At 52.3% G+C, this 20,131-nt stretch overlaps 2 protein-coding genes and 4 pseudogenes across 2 annotated transcripts; all 6 read right to left on the reverse strand.

Annotated features, from left to right (window-relative positions):
• Positions 1-660: 660 nt before the first annotated feature.
• LOC137671232 (feather beta keratin-like) lies at positions 661-1,427 on the reverse strand. The gene is given in 3 exon segments (XM_068414660.1): positions 661-980; positions 1,321-1,357; positions 1,359-1,427. Coding segments are annotated over 3 exon segments (426 nt in total).
• A 2,663-nt stretch (positions 1,428-4,090) lies between these two features.
• On the reverse strand, positions 4,091-4,893 carry LOC137671320 (feather beta keratin-like; annotated as a pseudogene).
• A 2,903-nt stretch (positions 4,894-7,796) lies between these two features.
• Positions 7,797-8,558, reverse strand: LOC137671322 (feather beta keratin-like; annotated as a pseudogene).
• Positions 8,559-11,501: 2,943 nt separating this feature from the next.
• On the reverse strand, positions 11,502-12,264 carry LOC137671354 (feather beta keratin-like). The gene is given in 3 exon segments (XM_068414855.1): positions 11,502-11,825; positions 12,159-12,194; positions 12,196-12,264. Coding segments are annotated over 3 exon segments (429 nt in total).
• A 2,353-nt stretch (positions 12,265-14,617) lies between these two features.
• LOC137671353 (feather beta keratin-like) lies at positions 14,618-15,406 on the reverse strand (annotated as a pseudogene).
• Positions 15,407-17,616: 2,210 nt separating this feature from the next.
• Positions 17,617-18,358, reverse strand: LOC137671347 (feather beta keratin-like; annotated as a pseudogene).
• Positions 18,359-20,131: the final 1,773 nt, after the last annotated feature.

Here is a 20,131-nt window from a genome sequence, read left to right on the forward strand (position 1 = left end):
GCCACCCTTTCCATACTCACACAATACCACACACCCCTACACTGCCCCGTGTCTCTTCCAATGACCATGGCCCTTGAGGGTACTCAGCTCCTCCAGGAACAATGGAGATCCAATTGGCACTTACTCACCCACCCTTTCTCCCTCCGGGGCATCCCATTTCCCCCTGGACAGCTTGGCTGGGATTCCCAAGAGGGAAGAAACATGAGGAGACTCAAGATACAATGCAGCATAAACTTTAATGAGTTTAAAGAGTGAAACAAAGCAGTGCATGGTGGAAGGGACCCGGTCCAGGCTGCTACAAGGGCAGCTGACGGTCAGGCACCCCTTCACAGAAATGGGACACACATCTTCCTCCCACACACAGGGGGAGAGGGTGATGAGCAGGACCTCTCTCAACTTGCTTCAGGATGAACCCATGGCACAGGACAGCAGGAGACAACAGGCACTCATGATGCGCAGAAGAAAGCAGGAGAAGCAGAAGACATCAGCTGGCCATGTTTCCAGACAGCACGGGCTGGCACCTTGCTTCCCTCCCTCCTTTGCAGGAGGGCACAAGGGTGCTCAACCCATCTGGAAACCCTGGCCAGCAGCTCCATTCTCAGTCCGGCACCTGGCTTTGGGCTTCCTGGTCGATGCCCTCACTGGACGTCCAGCACGGCTTTAGCAGGGCAGGCACCTTCTGCCGCCGTAGCGGCCACCAAAGCCAGAGAGGTTAAAGCCCCCAGAGTTGATGGGCACTCCCTCCTCACTCAGGATGCTGCCAACAGCAGCGGAGGTGGTGGATCCCACAGCGGTGTTCTGGGGGAAGGAGCTGAGGATGGGGCCAGGCAGGGTCACCACCACGGGAGAGGGCTGGATCACCACGCGGGAGTCCTGGCACTGCCTGACACAGGGCTCGTTGCAGCTGTTGGCAAGTGGGGTTGGGCCACAGGGACGGCACAGATCGTAGCAGGACATGGCTGTGGGATGGAGGTGCACCTAGGAGAGAGGGCAGGGAAAGCACAGGCAGCAGGTGAGGTGCAGCCTGGCAGCCTGCTCGGTGAGAGAGAAGGCACAGGCTGGGAGGCAGGGACAGGCTTCATAGGGAAGAAGAGAGGATTAGGATCCACCATCTCCAAGGTTTTCCTGCAAAGAGACCCCAAGACCTTCTCCCATCTAAGCCCAGTGGGAAACAAGTTTTGCAGAGGTTATGGGAGCAGGATCAAGGAGCAAGGCTCTCAGCAAAAGCTACAACAAGGCAAAGACTCGATCAAGGTGAAAGGACAAAGAGGGGAACAAGAGAAAGAGAAGAGTGAGGCAAAGGCAGTTGCAGCTCACCTTGTTCACCAAGGAGGAGAAGGCAAGAGAAGTGGATGAGGGAGCCTGCTGTGGGACTGGCTTTTATACTGCTCCAGACTGCCCCAGGCCCAGGGGCACCCTTTGAGCATGTCATGTGTTTACCAACAAGCTCATCTTGCATGCAAAGCATCACCATTAAAGAAATGGGGACACTGCTTATGTTCCCTGCAACGCTGCCTTTTCATTTCCCTGTTCCTGACGTGCCCGTGCAGCCACACAGGCTCCTTTCAAGTGACACTATTAGAGGCCAAAATGTTTCCAGGGGAATTTAGAATATAAATCAGGCAGATATTTCAGCCAACTGGGTGGATTGGTGCAGTATTTTCAGGTGATGTCAGCATCTCGGCCTCCTGAGGCATGCTTTCAGCCTTTGTTTTAATGAATGCAGTTTTTTTCATTATAAACCCAGGATTAAAGGGCAGCTTTTCTTTATGCAGCGAATGGCCAAATCCATTGCTCTCTCTGCCTCCAAGGCCTTTGAAGCTTTCTTAGCCATCATTTTTTCATCAGGGAGACTATGCCGTTCGGTTTTTGAACATTCTTGGGTGTCTCATTGCCCTTAGAATAAATTAGCCTGTCTCTTTTGCCTTCTCGCCTCTTTTGGCATTGCCTGGAGTTCCCCAATCACAAGAACAAGAATATTTCAGGAAGAATGACATTGCTTTCCCACAAGTATTAGATAGCCTCTGCTGTTATCTTGCAGAAACCACTCCCTAACAAGAACATCTTCTGGCTTCAAAACTCTTCCTTCTTCCGTTCCCCATGTCCGTACCTCACCTTCTGCTTTGGCTCAACATCCCGACAGGACAGCATACACTTCCAAACACTCAGCAAGATTTCCATACAACACACAATCCTCCCCAGAAGCAAGTGAGGGCTGGCAGTGCCAGCAAGGACAGTCTGGAGAGCAGCAAATGTCAGGATGTCCCCAGGGATGCACACCAAGGGAGGGATCCAATGCTCTGCACTGCATTTTCTGGGGCAAGACAGGGGTTAAATGTTCCCAAGAGTAATGACAGCCCTGCTTGAGGCCCCACCTGCACTCTTGTGACACCCCAGCTGTGTCCTCGTGGCAAAGGGTGGACAAAACTCCTTTCCCAATTAGGCTGGGACTCCACCAGAGACAGGCAACTCTCTAATCACAGAGGCCCAGGCCAAATTCCTCATTCAAGAAGATGAAGGGAGCTTTTAGGTTTATAGGAGGTGTTTATCTAAGCAAACATGCATGCAGAAGAAATCCCCAGTATGACTGCAACACAACAGCCCTGCATGTGGAAGGATTTCCTTCAAACATAAAAGAGATTTCACTACCCTCAAACCATATTGCACACCAGTTTACTATCCATGGCACTTCCATTTAAAACACTTCCACAAGCAAAACATTAAATGCAAAGAAGCCATAACCTACCACCTCTCCTTCTCCCCAACTCAGCCCCCCACACTGGGGGTCTGTGTAAAGGCTCAAGCATCCTGATACACCCTGCTTGCTCAGAGCAGGTACTGAGCATGTTGCCTTCCTTCCCCGGTTCGATCTTGACCTTGCTTCTGCTAATGGCTCAGCACGGCTTACAACCACGAATGAGAGGGCACTTCTACAGGGTGTCCCAGCAGATGAAGACACAGGGGTATTTTGAAGGACAGCTTGCTTTCAGGGAACACAAGATAGCCATTTGGTGTAAATATATGCTTTTAACCCCAGAGTAGTGCACAAGAGTGGTCTTTGACTCTGGCAGAAGCAGGACGGTAGGGCCAGGTGCAAAGCATTCCCCGTGGAGAAAAAGACCGCAGAAGGGAGGGAAAGAGAAGAAAATTGAAAATCAGAATTCATATTTTCTTTTACACAGTTGCCCTGACTGCCACTTGTCCGTTCAATTCCTTTGGGACTCCCTCCAGTTACGGGGGTGGAAGAAGTGCTTGGAGGTGGGTCAGGCAAGGACATATTGCAGGTGGTAACATGTGATCAGAGCCTTGGCCACTTGGGTGTTAGCCCGCACAGAAATGTCTTCCGCCAGGTCAATTGGTGGCCTCATCAACTGGAAGACACAATCCACCCTCTCCTCTTCCTCACAGGACCCTTGGGGGAGCTTCTGGCCACTCTTTCCATACTCAGACAATACCACACATCCCTCCACTGCCCCGTGTCTCTTCCAATGACCATGGCCCTTGAGGGTACTCATTTCCTCCAGGAACAATGGAGGTCCAATATTGGCCCTTACTCACCCACCCTTTTCCCCTCCAGGGCATCCCATTTCCCCCTGGACAGCTTGGCTGGGCATCCCAGGAGGGAAAGAACATGAGGAGACTCAAGATACAATGCAGCATAAACTTTAATGAGTTTAAAGAGTGAAACAAAGCAGTGCGTGGTGGAAGGGACCCGGTCCAGGCTGCTACAAGGGCAGCTGACAGTCAGGGACCCCTTCACAGCAATGGGACACACGTCTTCCTCCCACACACAGGGGGAGAGGGTGATGAGCAGGACCTCTCTCAACTTGCTTCAGGATGAACCCATGGCACAGGACAGCAGGAGACAACAGGCACTCACGATGCGCAGAAGAAAGCAGGAGAAGCAGAAGACATCAGCTGGCCATGTTTCCAGATAGCACAGGCTGGCACCTTGCTTCCCTCCCTCCTTTGCAGGAGGGCACAAGGGTGCTCAACCCATCTGGAAACCCTGGCCAGCAGCTCCATTCTCAGTCCGGCACCTGGCTTTGGGCTTCCTGGTCGATGCCCTCACTGGACGTCCAGCACGGCTTTAGCAGGGCAGGCACCTTCTGCCGCCATAGTAGCGGCCACCAAAGCCAGAGAGGTTAAAGCCTCCGGAGTTGATGGGGACTCCCTCAGCACTCAAGATGCTGCCAACGGCGGCGGAGGTGGTGGAGCCCACAGCGGTGTTCTGGGGAAAGGAGCTGAGGATGGGTCCGGGCAGGGTCACCACCACAGGAGATGGTTCAATAATCACGCGGGAGTCCTGGCACTGCCTGACACAGGGCTCATTGCAGCTGTTGGCAAGTGGGGTTGGGCCACAGGGACGGCACAGATCGTAGCAGGACATGGCTGTGGGACGGAGGTGCACCTGGGAGAGAGGGCAGGGAAAGCACAGGCAGCAGGTGAGGTGCAGTCTGGCAGCCTGCTCGGTGAGAGAGAAGGCACAGGCTGGGGAGCAGGGGAAAGCTTCAGAAGGAAGAAGAGAGGATTAGGATCCACCGTCTCCAAGGTTTTCCTGCAAAGAGAGCACAAGACCTTCTCCCACCTCCCCACAGTGTGGCAAGAACAGAGAAGCTGGGAGCAGGATCAAGGAGCAAGGCTCTCAGCAAAAGCCACACTGAGGTAAAGACTCAGTTGAGGACAGAACAGAAAGAGGAAAAGGAGAAAGAGAAGAAACAGGCAAAGGCCATTGCAGCTCACCTTGTTCACCAAGAAGGAGAAGGCAAGAGAAGTGGATGAGGGAGCCTGCTGTGGGACTGGCTTTTATACTACTCCAGACCGCCCCAGGCCCAGGGCACCCTTTGAGCATCTAATGTGTTTACCAACAAGCTCATTTTGCATGCAAAGCATCACCATTAAAGAAATGGGGACATTGCTTATGTTCCCTGCAACGCTGCCTTTTCATTTCCCTGTTCCTGACGTGCCCGTGCAGCCACACAGGCTCCTTTCAAGTGACACTATTAGAGGCCAAAATGTTCCCAGGGGAAATGACACGTCAGCACAGGCTGATGGTGCAGCCAGTGATGAACAACGTCCCACCTTGCCAGGTGATGCCATTCCCTTGCCCTCCAGGGCCTTGCTTTAAAAATTCTCTTAATGAACGGGACATGTTTTCTTGCAACCCTAAAGTACAGGGCCAGACTTTAAAAGAATTTTCTGTGACAGGAGTCACCATATCCAGCATGTAACCTAATACCTAACTCCATCAAAGTTAGGTGTAATCTTCCCCATCATCGTGGATACCCTGTAAGGTTTTAGGCTCAGCCATTTAACATCAAGAGAAATCCATATGCTCTTTGCCCTTCCTTGCCTTATCTGGACAGCCTCCGGCAGCCTCCAATCTACAGGAGGAGGATGTTTGAGAAGTGAGACACTCCTCTCCAACACACACTGAGTCTTCTCCCCCCACCCTGCCACAGAACCAAAGGTCAGTGTTGGGACTTCCCAGCTGTTCCTTCTTCATCCTCAAGGCTACCAAATGCATCTTCTTTGAGCCCACACACTAACTGTAGAACACGCACTGCACAAACCTTGGAAAGCTTTCCATGAGACAGCAAATCTCATCCCAAGTACTCATGGTTTGAGAATGCCAGCAGGAACATGCTGGAGGCAAGTAGACACCAGGATCTCTGTTTCCTCTTCCCAAGCATCTCAGCACACTCAGACATGCAGTTTCCCACTGGCCCGTGCTAGTCCCACAGTCTGCACCTATGGCGAGGGTCTGCCCAAAGGCTCCAATGCCCTGCCACACCCTGCCCTCTCTGATCACGTGCCGCACATGTTGCCTTCCCTCCCTGCTACCATCTTTTCACCCCACTCTGCTTCTGCTCTCAGCTCAGCCTGGCTCATGAGTGTTGATGGAGACTGCATTTCCTCAGGGCCTTCCTGCCCCACAGGGCACAGGGGGGTTGCTGACAGCATCTGTCTTTCAGGGAAGAGGAGTTTTAGCTAAGGGGAAAGGCGCTGTAGAGGTTCCCACAGCGTATGGGGCAGCACAGGAGGTGTCCATTACTCTACCTGAAGCAGAACTGGGAGGCACGGGGCAAAACATCACCTGTGGAGGACTAGAGAATGTGGGAGGAAAGGATAGGCAGCTTGTCCTCTCCTACATCACCAACTGCGTGCCAAGTCCATGTGCAAGCAAGGTTATTTCCCTCCCTGATGGCAGTGGTTTTGCAGTTCAGGACAGGAAGGCACAATGGCTGCATCCTGGAGGGTTTCTTTCCTTCCTCTGGTGTACAAGGGACGGAGAGGGACTTGCTAAATGCCCTCACTGCAATGTCATGGCCCACAGGTCATGTAAACTCCCAAGCAGTGAGTGTGCAGCTCTGCCAACATTGCTGGGTACTTCAGAAAGGGGTCTGGGGGGTGCAAAGAGATGATCTGGGGGCAAAAGTGAAGGGGCACAACTCCTTTGGAACCTGCCACACACCACACAAGCCTTGCAGCCATGGAAACCATCACAGGTGTTTGCTGTGAGGCACAACAAATCTGGTGTTCAAGACAAAGGGATGTGGGTGACTTTGGACGTCTCTGTCACATGTAAAGGACAGTCCCCTCCACGTGACCATTTCAGTGGGACACCCTCTCTCAACCCCTCAAATGGGTACAAGTGCACCACATCCCTTCAGCCACCCCTTTACCCTGATGGGATCAATTTGCGAATGCAGCATTCATTTGTACCCTGGGCTGCTTTAGACAAAGTATTTCCAGCAGGTTGAGGGAGCTGATACTTCCCCTTCACTCAGCACTCATGAGGCCACACTGGGACTACTGTGTCCAGTTCCAGGCTCCTCAGTGCAAGAGAGACATGGACATACTGTACAGAGTCAAATGAAAGGCCACACATATGATTAAGGGGCTGGAGAGTCTCACGTAAGAGGAAAGACTGAGAGCTGGGAAGAGCAGGCTTGGGGTGGGGGCTCATTAAGGTATTTAAATACCTGAAGGAAAGGTGCAAGGAGGAAGGAGTTTGGCTCTTTGCAATGCTGCCCAGGATCAGAGGCAATGGGAACAAAAGGAAATACAGAAAGGCCCATCTGAACATCAGGGAACACTTTTTCACCCTGAGGGTCAACAAGGGCTGGGATATATTGCCCAAGGAGATTATGGAGTCTCCATCCTTGGAGATATCCAAAAGCCATATGGATGTAGAGCAACTGGCTCTAGGTTGACCAGCTTGAGCAGGGGGTTCAACGAGATGACCTCCAGAAGTCCCTTCCATCCTTAATCATGCCGTTGTTCCTTGATTTCCCGCTGAGAAGCTTGGCTGGGCATCCCAGAATGGAAGGATCACAAAGAGACTCAAGATACAATGCAGCATAAACTTTAATGAGTTTAAAGAGTGAAACAAAGCAGTGCGTGGTGGAAGGGACCCGGTCCAGGCTGCTACAAGGGCAGCTGACAGTCAGGGACCCCTTCACAGCAATGGGACACACGTCTTCCTCCCACACACAGGGGGAGAGGGTGATGAGCAGGACCTCTCTCAACTTGCTTCAGGATGAACCCATGGCACAGGACAGCAGGAGACAACAGGCACTCACGATGCGCAGAAGAAAGCAGGAGAAGCAGAAGACATCAGCTGGCCATGTTTCCAGATAGCACAGGCTGGCACCTTGCTTCCCTCCCTCCTTTGCAGGAGGGCACAAGGGTGCTCAACCCGTCTGGAAACCCTGGCCAGCAGCTCCATTCTCAGTCCGGCACCTGGCTTTGGGCTTCCTGGTCGATGCCCTCACTGGACGTCCAGCACGGCTTTAGCAGGGCAGGCACCTTCTGCTGCCATAGTAGCGGCCACCAAAGCCAGAGAGGTTAAAGCCTCCGGAGTTGATGGGCACTCCCTCAGCACTCAGGATGCTGCCAACGGCAGCGGAGGTGGTGGAGCCCACAGCGGTGTTCTGGGGGAAGGAGCTGAGGATGGGTCCGGGCAGGGTCACCACCACGGGAGATGGTTCAATAATCACGCGGGAGTCCTGGCACTGCCTGACACAGGGCTCGTTGCAGCTGTTGGCAAGCGGGGTTGGGCCACAGGGACGGCACAGATCGTAGCAGGACATGGCTGTGGGACGGAGGTGCACCTGGGTGAGAGGGCAGGGAAAGCACAGGCAGCAGGTGAGGTGCAGCCTGGCAGCCTGCTCGGTGAGAGAGAAGGCACAGGCTGGGGAGCAGGGGAAAGCTTCATAGGGAAGAAGAGAAGATTAGGAGTCCCAGCCCCATGTTTCCCCTGCAAAGAGAGTCCAAGACCTTCTCCCACCTCCCCACAGTGTGGCAAGGACAGAGAAGCTGGGAGCAGGATCAAGGAACAAGGCTCTCAGCAAAAGCCACACTGAGGTAAAGACTCAGTTGAGGCCAGAACAGAAAGACGAAAAAGAGAAAGAGAAGAAACAGGCAAATGCCGTTGCAGCTCACCTTGTTCACCAAGGAGGAGAAGGCAAGAGAAGTGGATGAGGGAGCCTGCTGTGGGACTGGCTTTTATACTGCTCCAGACCGCCCCAGGCCCAGGGGCACCCTTTGAGCATGTCATGTGTTTACCAACAAGCTCATCTTGCACGCAAAGCATCACAATTAAAGAAATGGGGGTATTCATTTGTGCCCTGCAACCTTCTCTTCTCATTTCCCTGTTCCTGACGTGCCCATGCAGCCACACAGGCTCCTTTCAAGTGACACTATTAGAGGCCAAAATGTTCCCAGGGGAAACGACACGTCAGCACAGGCTGATGGTGCAGCCAGTGATGAACAACGTCCCACCTTGCCAGGTGATGCCATTCCCTTGCCCTCCAGGGCCTCACTTTAAAAATTCTCTTAATGAACGGGGCATGTTTTCTTGCAACCCTAAAGTACAGGGCCAGACTTTAAAAGAATTTTCTGTGACAGGAGTCACCATATCCAGCGTGTAACCTAATACCTAACTCCATCAAAGTTAGGTGTAATCTTCCCCATCATCGTGGATGCCCTGTAAGGTTTTAGGCTCAGCCATTTAACATCAAGAGAAATCCATATGCTCTTTGCCCTTCCTTGCCTTATCTGGACAGCCTCCGGCAGCCTCCAATCTACAGGAGGAGGATGTTTGAGAAGTGAGACACTCCTCTCCAACACACACTGAGTCTTCTCCCCCCACCCTGCCACAGCACCAAAGGTCAGTGTTGGGACTTCCCAGCTGTTCCTTCTTCATCCTCAAGGCTACCAAACGCATCTTCTTTGAGCCCACACACTAACTGTAGAACACGCACTGCACAAACCTTGGAAAGCTTTCCATGAGACAGCAAATCTCATCCCAAGTACTCATGGTTTGAGAATGCCAGCAGGAACATGCTGGAGGCAAGTAGACACCAGGATCTCTGTTTCCTCTTCCCAAGCATCTCAGCACACTCAGACATGCAGTTTCCCACTGGCCCGTGCTAGTCCCGCAGTCTGCACCTATGGCGAGGGTCTGTCCAAAGGCTCCAATGCCCTGCCACACCCTGCCCTCTCTGATCACGTGCCGCACATGCTGCCTTCCCTCCTGCTACCATCTTTTCACCTCACCCTGCTTCTGCTCTCAGCTCAGCCTGGTTCATGAGCGTTGATGGAGACTGCATTTCCTGAGGGCCTTCCTCACCACAGGGCACAGGGGGGTTGCTGACAGCATCTGTCTTTCAGGGAAGAGGAGTTTTAGCTAAGGGGAAAGGCGCTGTAGGGGTTCCCAGAGTGTATGGAGCAGCACAGGAGGTGCCCCTCACTCTACCTGAAGCAGAACTGGGAGGCACGGGGCAAAACATCACCTGTGGAGGACTAGAGAATGTGGGAGGAAAGGATAGGCAGCTTGTCCTCTCCTGCATCACCAACTACACGCCAAGTCCACGTACAAGCAAGGTTACTTCCCTCCCTGATGTTGGTGGCCTTGCAGTTCAGGGCAGGAAGGCACAATGGCTGCATCCTGGAGGGTTTCTTTCCTTCCTCTGGTGTGCAAGGGACGGAGAGGGACTTGCTAAATGCCCTCACTTCAGTGTCATGGCCCACAGGTCATGTAAACTTCCAAGCAGTGAGTGTGTAGCTCTGCCAATGTTGCTGAGTACTTCAGAAAGGGGCCTGGGGGGTGCAAAGAGATGATCTGGGGACAGAAGTAAAGAGGTACAACTCCTTGGGCACCTGCCACACACCACACAAGCCTTGCAGCCATGGAAGACATCGCAGTGGTTTGCTGTGAGACACAACAAATCTGGTGTTTAGGACAAAGGGATGTGGGTGACTTTGGACGTCTCTGTCACATGTAAAGGACAGTCCCCTCCACGTGACCATTTCAGTGGGACACCCTCTCTCAACCCCTCAAATGGGTACAAGTGCACCACATCCCTTCAGCCACCCCTTTACCCTGATGGGATCAATTTGCGAATGCAGCATTCATTTGTACCCTGGGCTGCTTTAGATAAAGTATTTCCAGCAGGTTGAGGGAGCTGATACTTCCCCTTCACTCAGCACTCATGAGGCCACACTGGGACTACTGTGTCCAGTTCCAGGCTCCTCAGTGCAAGAGAGACATGGACATACTGTACAGAGTCAAATGAAAGGCCACACATATGATTAAGGGGCTGGAGAGTCTCACGTAAGAGGAAAGACTGAGAGCTGGGAAGAGCAGGCTTGGGGTGGGGGCTCATTAAGGTATTTAAATACCTGAAGGAAAGGTGCAAGGAGGAAGGAGTTTGGCTCTTTGCAATGCTGCCCAGGATCAGAGGCAATGGGAACAAAAGGAAACACAGAAAGGTCCATCTGAACATCAGGGAACACTTTTGCACCCTGAGGGTCAACAAGGACCGGAACACATTGCCCAGGGAGATTATGAAGTCTCCATCCTTGGAGATATCCAAAACCATCTGGACATAGACCAACTGGCTCTAGGTTGACCGGCTTGAGCAGGGGGTTCAATGAGATGACCTCCAGAAGTCCCTTCCATCCTTAATCATGCCATTGTTCCTTGATTCCCCATTGAGCAGCTTGGCTGGGCATCCCAGGATGGAAGGATCACAAAGAGACTCAAGATACAATGCAGCATAAACTTTAATGACTTTAAAGAGTGAAACAAAGCAGTGCGTGGTGGAAGGGACCCGGTCCAGGCTGCTACAAGGGCAGCTGACAGTCAGGCACCCCTTCACAGCAATGGGACACACGTCTTCCTCCCACACACAAGGGGAGAGGGTGATGAGCAGGACCTCTCTCAACTTGCTTCAGGATGAACCCATGGCACAGGACAGCAGGAGACAACAGGCACTCACGATGCGCAGAAGAAAGCAGGAGAAGCAGAAGACATCAGCTGGCCATGTTTCCAGATAGCACAGGCTGGCACCTTGCTTCCCTCCCTCCTTTGCAGGAGGGCACAAGGGTAGCTCAACCCATCTGGAAACCCTGGCCCAGCAGCTCCATTCTCAGTCCAGCACCTGGCTTTGGGCTTCCTGGATCGATGCCCTCACTGGACGTCCAGCACGGCTTTAGCAGGGCAGGCACCTTCTGCCGCCGTAGTAGCGGCCACCAAAGCCAGAGAGGTTAAAGCCTCCAGAGTTGATGGGCACTCCCTCCTCACTCAGGATGCTGCCAACAGCAGCAGAGGTGGTGGAGCCCACAGCGGTGTTCTGGGGGAAGGAGCTGAGGATGGGTCCAGGCAGGGTCACCACCACGGGAGATGGTTCAATAATCACGCGGGAGTCCTGGCACTGCCTGACACAAGGCTCGTTGCAGCTGTTGGCAAGTGGGGTTGGGCCACAGGGACGGCACAGATCGTAGCAGGACATGGCTGTGGGATGGAGGTGCACCTGGGTGAGAGGGCAGGGAAAGCACAGGCAGCAGGTGAGGTGCAGCCTGGCAGCCTGCTCGGTGAGAGAGAAGGCGCAGGCTGGGGAGAAGGGAAAAGCTTCAGAAGGAAGAAGAGAGGATTAGGAGTCCCGGCCCCACATTTCCCCTGCAAAGAGAGCCCAAGACCTTCTCCCACCTCCCCACAGTGTGGCAAGGACAGAGAAGCTGGGAGCAGGATCAAGGAGCAAGGCTCTCAGCAAAAGCTACAACAAGGCAAAGACTCGATCAAGGTAAAAGGACAAAGAGGGGAAAAGAGAAAGAGAAGAGTGAGGCAAAGGCCGTTGCAGCTCACCTTGTTCACCAGGGAGGAGAAGGCAAGAGAAGTGGATGAGGGAGCCTGCTGTGGAACTGGCTTTTATACTTCTCCAGACCGCCCCAGGCCCAGGGGCACCCTTTGAGCATGTCATGTGTTTACCAACAAGCTCATCTTGCACGCAAAGCATCACCATTAAAGAAATGGGGTATTCATTTGTGCCCTGCAACCTTCTCTCCTCATTTCCCTGTTCCTGACGTGACCATGCAGCCACACAGGCTCCTTTCAAGTGACACTATTAGAGGCCAAAATATTCCCAGGGGAAATGACACGTCAGCACAGGCTGATGGTGCAGCCAGTGATGAACAATGTCCCACCTTGCCAGGTGATGCCATTCCCTTGCCCTCCAGGGCCTCGCTTTAGGAATTCTCCTAATGAACGGGACATGTTTTCTTGCAACCCTAAAGTACAGGGCCAGACTTTAAAAGAATTTTCTGTGACAGGAGTCACCATATCCATCGCGTAACCTAATACCTAACTCCATCAAAGTTAGGTGTAATCTTCCCCATCATCGTGGATACCCTGTAAGGTTTTAGGCTCAGCCATTTAACATCAAGAGAAATCCATATGCTCTTTGCCCTTCCTTGCCTTATCTGGACAGCCTCCGGCAGCCTCCAATCTACAGGAGGAGGATGTTTGAGAAGTGAGACACTCCTCTCCAACACACACTGAGTCTTCTCCCCCCACCCTGCCACAGAACCAAAGGTCAGTGTTGGGACTTTCCAGCTGTTCCTTCTTCATCCTAAAGGCTACCAAACGCATCTTCTTTGAGCCCACACACTAACTCTAGAACACGCACTGCACAAACCTTGGAAAGCTTTCCATGAGACAGCAAATCTCATCCCAAGTACTCATGGTTTGAGAATACCAGCAGGAACATGCTGGAGGCAAGTAGACACCAGGATCTCTGTTTCCTCTTCCCAAGCATCTCAGCACACTCAGACATGCAGTTTCCAACTGGCCCGTGCTAGTCCCACAGTCTGCACCTATGGCGAGGCTCTGCCCAAAGGCTCCAATGCCCTGCCACACCCTGCCCTCTCTGATCACGTGCCGCACATGTTGCCTTCCCTCCTGCTACCATCTTTTCACCCCACTCTGCTTCTGCTCTCAGCTCACCCTGGCCCATGAGCGTTGATGGAGTCTGCATTTCCTGAGGGCCTTCCTCACCACAGGGCACAGGGGGGTTGCTGACAGCATCTGTCTTTCAGGGAAGAGGAGTTTTAGCTAAGGGGAAAGGCACTGTAGGGGTTCCCACAGCGTATGGGGCAGCATAGGAGGTGACCCTCACTCTACCTGAAGCAGAACTGGGAGGCACTGGGCAAAACATCACCTGTGGAGGACTAGAGAATGTGGGAGGAAAGGATAGGCAGCTTGTCCTCTCCTACATCACCAACTACATGCCAAGTCCATGTGCAAGCAAGGTTACTTCCCTCGCTGGTGTCGGTGGCCTTGCAGTTCAGGGCAGGAAGGCACAGTGGCTGCATCCTGGAGGGTTTCTTTCCTTCCTCTGGTGTGCAAGGGACAGAGAGGGACTTGCTAAATGCCCTCACTGCAGTGTCATGGCACACAGGTCATGTAAACTCCCAAGCAGTGAGTGTGCAGCTCTGCCAACATTGCTGGATACTTCAGAAAGGGGCCTGGGGGGTGCAGAGAGATGATCTGGGGGCAGAAGTGAAGGGGCACAACTCCGTGGGCACCTGCCACACACCACACAAGCCTTGGAGCCATGGAAGCCATCGCAGTAGTTTGCTGAGAGACAGAACAAATCTGGTGTCCAGGACAAAGGGATGTGGGTGACTTTGGATGACTCTGTCACATGTAAAGGACAGTCCCCTCCAGGTGACCATTTCAGTGGGATTCCTCTCCTCTGAATCCCCCAAGAAAGATACATGTCCACCACATCCCTTCAGCCATGCCTTTACCCTGTGTAGCATCCCATTTCCCCCTGGACAGCTTGGCTGGGATTCCCAGGAGGGAAGGAACATGAGGAGACTCAAGATACAATGCAGCATAAACTTTAATGACTTTAAAGAGTGAAACAAAGCAGTGCGTGGTGGAAGGGACCCGGTCCAGGCTGCTACAAGGGCAGCTGACAGTCAGGCACCCCTTCACAGCAATGGGACACACATCTTCCTCCCACACACAGGGGGAGAGGGTGATGAGCAGGACCTCTCTCAACTTGCTTCAGGATGAATCCATGGCACAGGACAGCAGGCGACAACAGGCACTCACGATGCAGAGAAGAAAGCAGGAGAAGCAGAAGACATCAGCTGGCCATGTTTCCAGACAGCACGGGCTGGCACCTTGCTTCTCTCCCTCCTTTGCAGGAGGACACAAGGGTGCTCAACCCATCTGGAAACCCTGGCCAGCAGCTCCATTCTCAGTCCGGCACCTGGCTTTGGGCTTCCTGGTCGATGCCCTCACTGGACGTCCAGCACGGCTTTAGCAGGGCAGGCACCTTCTGCCGCCGTAGTAGCGGCCACCAAAGCCAGAGAGGTTAAAGCCTCCGGAGTTGATGGGCACTCCCTCCTCACTCAGGATGCTGCCAACAGCAGCGGAGGTGGTGGAGCCAACAGCAGTGTTCTGGGGGAAGGAGCTGAGGATGGGTCCGGGCAGGGTCACCACCACGGGAGAGGGCTGGATCACCACGCGGGAGTCCTGGCACTGCCTGACACAGGGCTCGTTGCAGCTGTTGGCAAGTGGGGTTGGGCCACAGGGACGGCACAGATCGTAGCAGGACATGGCTGTGGGACGGAGGTGCACCTGGGAGAGAGGGCAGGGAAAGCACAGGCAGCAGGTGAGGTGCGGCCTGGCAGCCTGCTCGGTGAGAGAGAAGGCACAGGCTGGGGAGCAGGGACAGGCTGAAAGGGAGGAAAAGAGCCTTAGGCCCTGCACTTCCCAACGGGGCCCTGCAAAGCACAGACAAGACCTTCTCCCACCTCCCCACAGTGTGTCAAAGAGGAGAGAGAGAAGTGGCAATAGTGCCAGCAAAAGTAACCTAGGTAAAGACTCAGTTGAGGCCAGAACACAAAAAGGAAAAGAAGAAAGACAAGGAACAGGCAAAGGCCGTTGCAGCTCACCTGGTTCACCAAGAAGGAGAAGGCAAGAGAAGTGGATGAGGGAGCCTGCTGTGGGACTGGCTTTTATACTGCTCCAGACTGCCCCAGGCCCAGGGGCACCCTATGAGCATGTCATGTGTTTACCAACAAGCTCATCTTGCATGCAAAGCATCACAGTTAAAGAAATAGGGGTATTCATTTGTGCCCTGCAACGCTGCCTTTTCATTTCCCTGTTCCTGACGTGCCCATGCAGCCACACAGGCTCCTTTCAAGTGACACTATTAGAGGCCAAAATGATCCCAGGGCAAAGGACACATTAGCACAGGTAGATGGTGCAGCCAGTGATGAGCAACGTCCCACCTTGCCAGGTGATGCCATTCCCTTGCCCTCCAGGGCCTCACTTTGAAGAACTTCCTGATGAATGGGGCAGGTCACCTCATAACCCTGAGGCTTCAGCCTGGACATCCACATGCACAGGTCAGCACCATCAGTTGTGCTCTCTCATGCTGTGCTTACTCAAGCTCTATTAGGCCTCGCCTTTCTAGGCGGGGCCCCTCTGCTCTTAGCTTTGAGTCGCCCTGAGATTGAGCTTTGCTCTTGGCAGAAGTTTGCCTGGCTCTTCTGCCATCTTCCTTCTCTCCGTCATCCCTACCCGCCTGAAGCAGCAGAGTACCAGTGCTTAAGAATGAAGGCTATTCCCTTCCCATCACTCCTGCCTGGAAAACTCTGGTAAAGTTGGAGGCACTCCAGTGACCAAGGCACATGGTGGCCAATCGATGCACGTCCTTCTTCCTGCCACTGTCTTTGCCACTACACCTGCTTTGGACATCCCCACTGCTGGTACAACAGGCACGGCCAAATACTTGGCAGGGTTTCCACAGAACACACAACCCTGCTCAGCAGCAAGCAGGGTCCACGAGTCTTTGCAAGGACAGTGAGAGGAGCACGGCACAAGAGGTGCCTCCTACTCTACCTGAAGCATGGCCACAGCAGCAGGATCAAAGCATTGTCTGTGGAGGACAAGGACATGGGATGGAGGGACTACAAACAGAACTGGTGAGGTAGCAGTCCCTCTGTCTCCACAGCTTGAGGCGTGGTTGGAAGGACAAAAGGATCACTGCTTGGGACCTCTCCAGGCACAGCCTGCACAGCAGCTGAGTGTGGTTTCTGGAGGATTTGCTGCACATCTGCTCCAGACACATGCCGCTTCAGGACACACACAGAAGGACCTCACCAGACTTAATTCTTCTGACCACAAGACAGCTCCAGGAGGGGACAAGATATTTTTCCTACTCCCTTCTAACCCTCCACAGAGTTTCCAGGACATGTCACTGGTACTACCCATCACTTTCAGATGAGGAACAATGATCCCTATGTGTCCATTCCCTCTCCTACCATTTTACATACCCATGTACAACTGACCCGCATTGTGCCAAAATCTAGCAGGGGACTCACACCTCCCTTTACACAGTTGCCCTGTTGGCCACATGTCCCTTCAACTCCCTTGAAACTCCCTCCAGTTCCAGGGGTTGGAAGAAGTGCTTGGAGGAGGGAAGGGCAAGGAGACATTGTGGGTGGTAATATGCAATCAGAGCCTTGGCCATGTGGGTGTTCGTCTGCACCGAAACAACTTCCACGAGGTCAATGGGTGGCCTCATCAACTGGAAGACACAATCACACCTCGCTTCTTCCTCACACGACCCTTGGGGGAGCTCCTGGCCACCCTTTCCATACTCAGACAATACCACACACCCCTACACTGCCCCGTGTCTCTTCCAATGACCATGGCCCTTGAGGGTACTCAGCTCCTCCAGGAACATCGAAGCTCCACCACTGGCCCTTACTCACCCACCCTTTTCCCCTCCAGGGCATCCCATTTCCCCCTGGACAGCTTGGCTGGGATTCCCAGGAGGGAAGAAACATGAGGAGACTCAAGATACAATGCAGCATAAACTTTAATGAGTTTAAAGAGTGAAAAAAAAAGCAGTGCGTGGTGGAAGGGACCAAGCCCGGGCTGCTACAAGGGCAGCTGACAGTCAGGCACCCCTTCACAGCAATGGGACACACGTCTTCCTCCCACACACAAGGGGAGAGGGTGATGAGCAGGACCTCTCTCAACTTGCTTCAGGATGAACCCATGGCACAGGACAGCAGGAGACAACAGGCACTCACGATGCAGAGAAGAAAGCAGGAGAAGCAGAAGACATCAGCTGGCCATGTTTCCAGATAGCACAGGCTGGCACCTTGCTTCCCTCCCTCCTTTGCAGGAGGGCACAAGGGTGCTCAGCCCATCTGGAAACCCTGCCCAGCAGCTCCATTCTCAGTCCAGCACCTGGCTTTGGGCTTCCTGGTCGATGCCCTCACTGGACGTCCAGCATGGCTTTAGCAGGGCAGGCACCTTCTGCCGCCGTAGTAGCGGCCACCAAAGCCAGAGAGGTTAAAGCCTCCGGAGTTGATGGGCACTCCCTCAGCACTCAGGATGCTGCCAACGGCGGCGGAGGTGGTGGAGCCAACAGCGGTGTTCTGGGGGAAGGAGCTGAGGATGGGTCCAGGCAGGGTCACCACCACAGGAGATGGTTCAATAATCACGCGGGAGTCCTGGCACTGCCTGACACAGGGCTCGTTGCAGCTGTTGGCAAGTGGGGTTGGGCCACAGGGACGGCACAGATCGTAGCAGGACATGGCTGTGGGATGGAGGTGCACCTGGGAGAGAGGGCAGGGAAAGCACAGGCAGCAGGTGAGGTGCAGCCTGGCAGCCTGCTCGGTGAGAGAGAAGGCACAGGCTGGGGAGCAGGGACAGGCTGAAAGTGAGGAAGAGAGATTAAAGAGCCCCAGCCCAAGCTTTCCCTGCAAAGAGACCTCAAGACCTTCTCCAATCTCCCATGATGGTGGCAAGGAGCTGAATGTCTGGTATACGACAAAGGAGCCAGCGTCTCAGCAAAGGTACACCAAGGCCAGAAGAGAAAGAGAAAAAGGACAAAGAAGAGAAGCAGATGGAGGCACTTGCTACTCACCTTGTCCACCAAGGAGGAGAAGGCAAGAGAAGTGGATGAGGGAGCCTGCTGTGGGACTGGCTTTTATACTTCTCCAGACCGCCCCAGGCCCAGGGGCACCCTTTGAGCATGTCATGTGTTTACCAACAAGCTCATCTTGCATGCAAAGCGCTCCCTACTTCCGAAGATGGCTTTGATTTGGTACTTGCAATGCTCCCTCCCCATTTCCTTACTAATGGCATGCCCATTCCGTGCCAGAGCTTTGTTTTATGTGACATAATTAGAGATCAAATGAATGTCATGCTCAGCACTGTTGATTGAGGCAATTCAGACGTTTATGGTGATCTGCTTGGAAAGAGATGCATTTTTCCTCCTCTGTCTGTCATTTTAGTCACTGGCTTGTCTTTCACAGGGCCATTTACAAATCAGAATGACGCGAGACTCATCCTAGATAGTTACATAATTGGAAAATTTGCATGTTTTGCACAAATATTTCAGGTATTTTTCTCTGTTTCTTAGTAATGCACCACATTATCTAGTTTGAATCACTCTTTGAGAGTGAAATCTTTTTTTAGATAAAAGCCTAATTAGGTCACATACCCTACACAGTAGCAAACTTTTAGTTTGTCAGTCAACATTAACTGCTTTATTTCAGAAACCATATCATGGTTTATAACTTATCGTGTCGCTACCTTCTGATTTTTTAGTATCTCTAGCAATTCCCAACACACAATGTGGTACCATCAGAATGTTTTAAAAAGTGTGTTCTTCCAAGCCAACTTAAAACTTCAAGATATTTTTAGACATAATCTGCCCCTTGACCCCCCCCATCTCTGTAAAGTCTCAAAGAGTGTTTTTCCCTTCCCTTCTTCCAATAGTAAGCTGAGGTCTTTTTGGAGGATATCTGATGTTTTTACATGCAGTCAGAAAATGGAGCAACTACTTGTAAGGAGAATCCTTTCCTGACATCAGTCAGACTGAGAACTATCTCACCAAGCTGAGACTGAAAACTTTATGTCCAGACTTTAAGTCTAGACTTTATGGACTCACGTTCAAACTGTGCAAGAACAATGAGTGAGACAGGTCAGCTCTTTCTACCTGGCCAGATACTGAACTGCACCTTCAAGATATCAATTAAAATCCATTGTGCAACATGGCATAGTCCAGACTCTCATGAAGTACAAAAAATCTCTTCTCACAACAGGACTTTGACTCATCCATGTACTGACAGCAAAGAGGACTGTGGTAGTACAAGATACAAAACCATCCCATTAAGCGTTTGAGATGACACTCAATGGAAAAAGTGCTGCAGGCGTTGAGAGATGCTGACTTAGGAATTTAGCACAGCAAATCGGTGGGTTTTTAAGGCAAACCAGAATTGTTCTACAAAGCATTTCGCAGTGGAAACATACTGTTCAGCATCTGGTGTTGGCTATGGGCTGTTGGACAAGCTGTTTCCCTGGTGTAATTAGGGGTGTAATATGCAAAGGTTTTACGTGCCGGCATAACAAATTGGTATCCAGAACATCCACTTACAGTATTCAGACAACCCTCCTGCAGGAAAGAAATTAGAGCAATTGAGAACACATGAGGAGATGGCATCCATGCAATTGCTTGGACACATATTTTCAGTTGATTTATTACCATACCCAAACACAGAAAACCAAATGCTTCATTCAGGTGGTGTAGCAAACAATCATTTATACGACATTCAAATAATTTGAGTTGGCAATTTGGGCTAACCAAATGAAGAAAAATGAAGAAAGACGGAAGCTTAAATTTTTACATCATTGCATGAAACATTTCTGAAGAGAGAAATGTTTAATTTAGTTCATTAAAACAGAGCCTAATACATCACAACTACAGCAAAACAAGAATTAAACTGACTGGGAAGGGACAAAATT

Source organism: Nyctibius grandis, chromosome 17 (assembly GCF_013368605.1).
Source record: "Nyctibius grandis isolate bNycGra1 chromosome 17, bNycGra1.pri, whole genome shotgun sequence".
In the NCBI taxonomy this organism is placed as follows: Eukaryota; Metazoa; Chordata; class Aves; order Nyctibiiformes; family Nyctibiidae; genus Nyctibius; species Nyctibius grandis.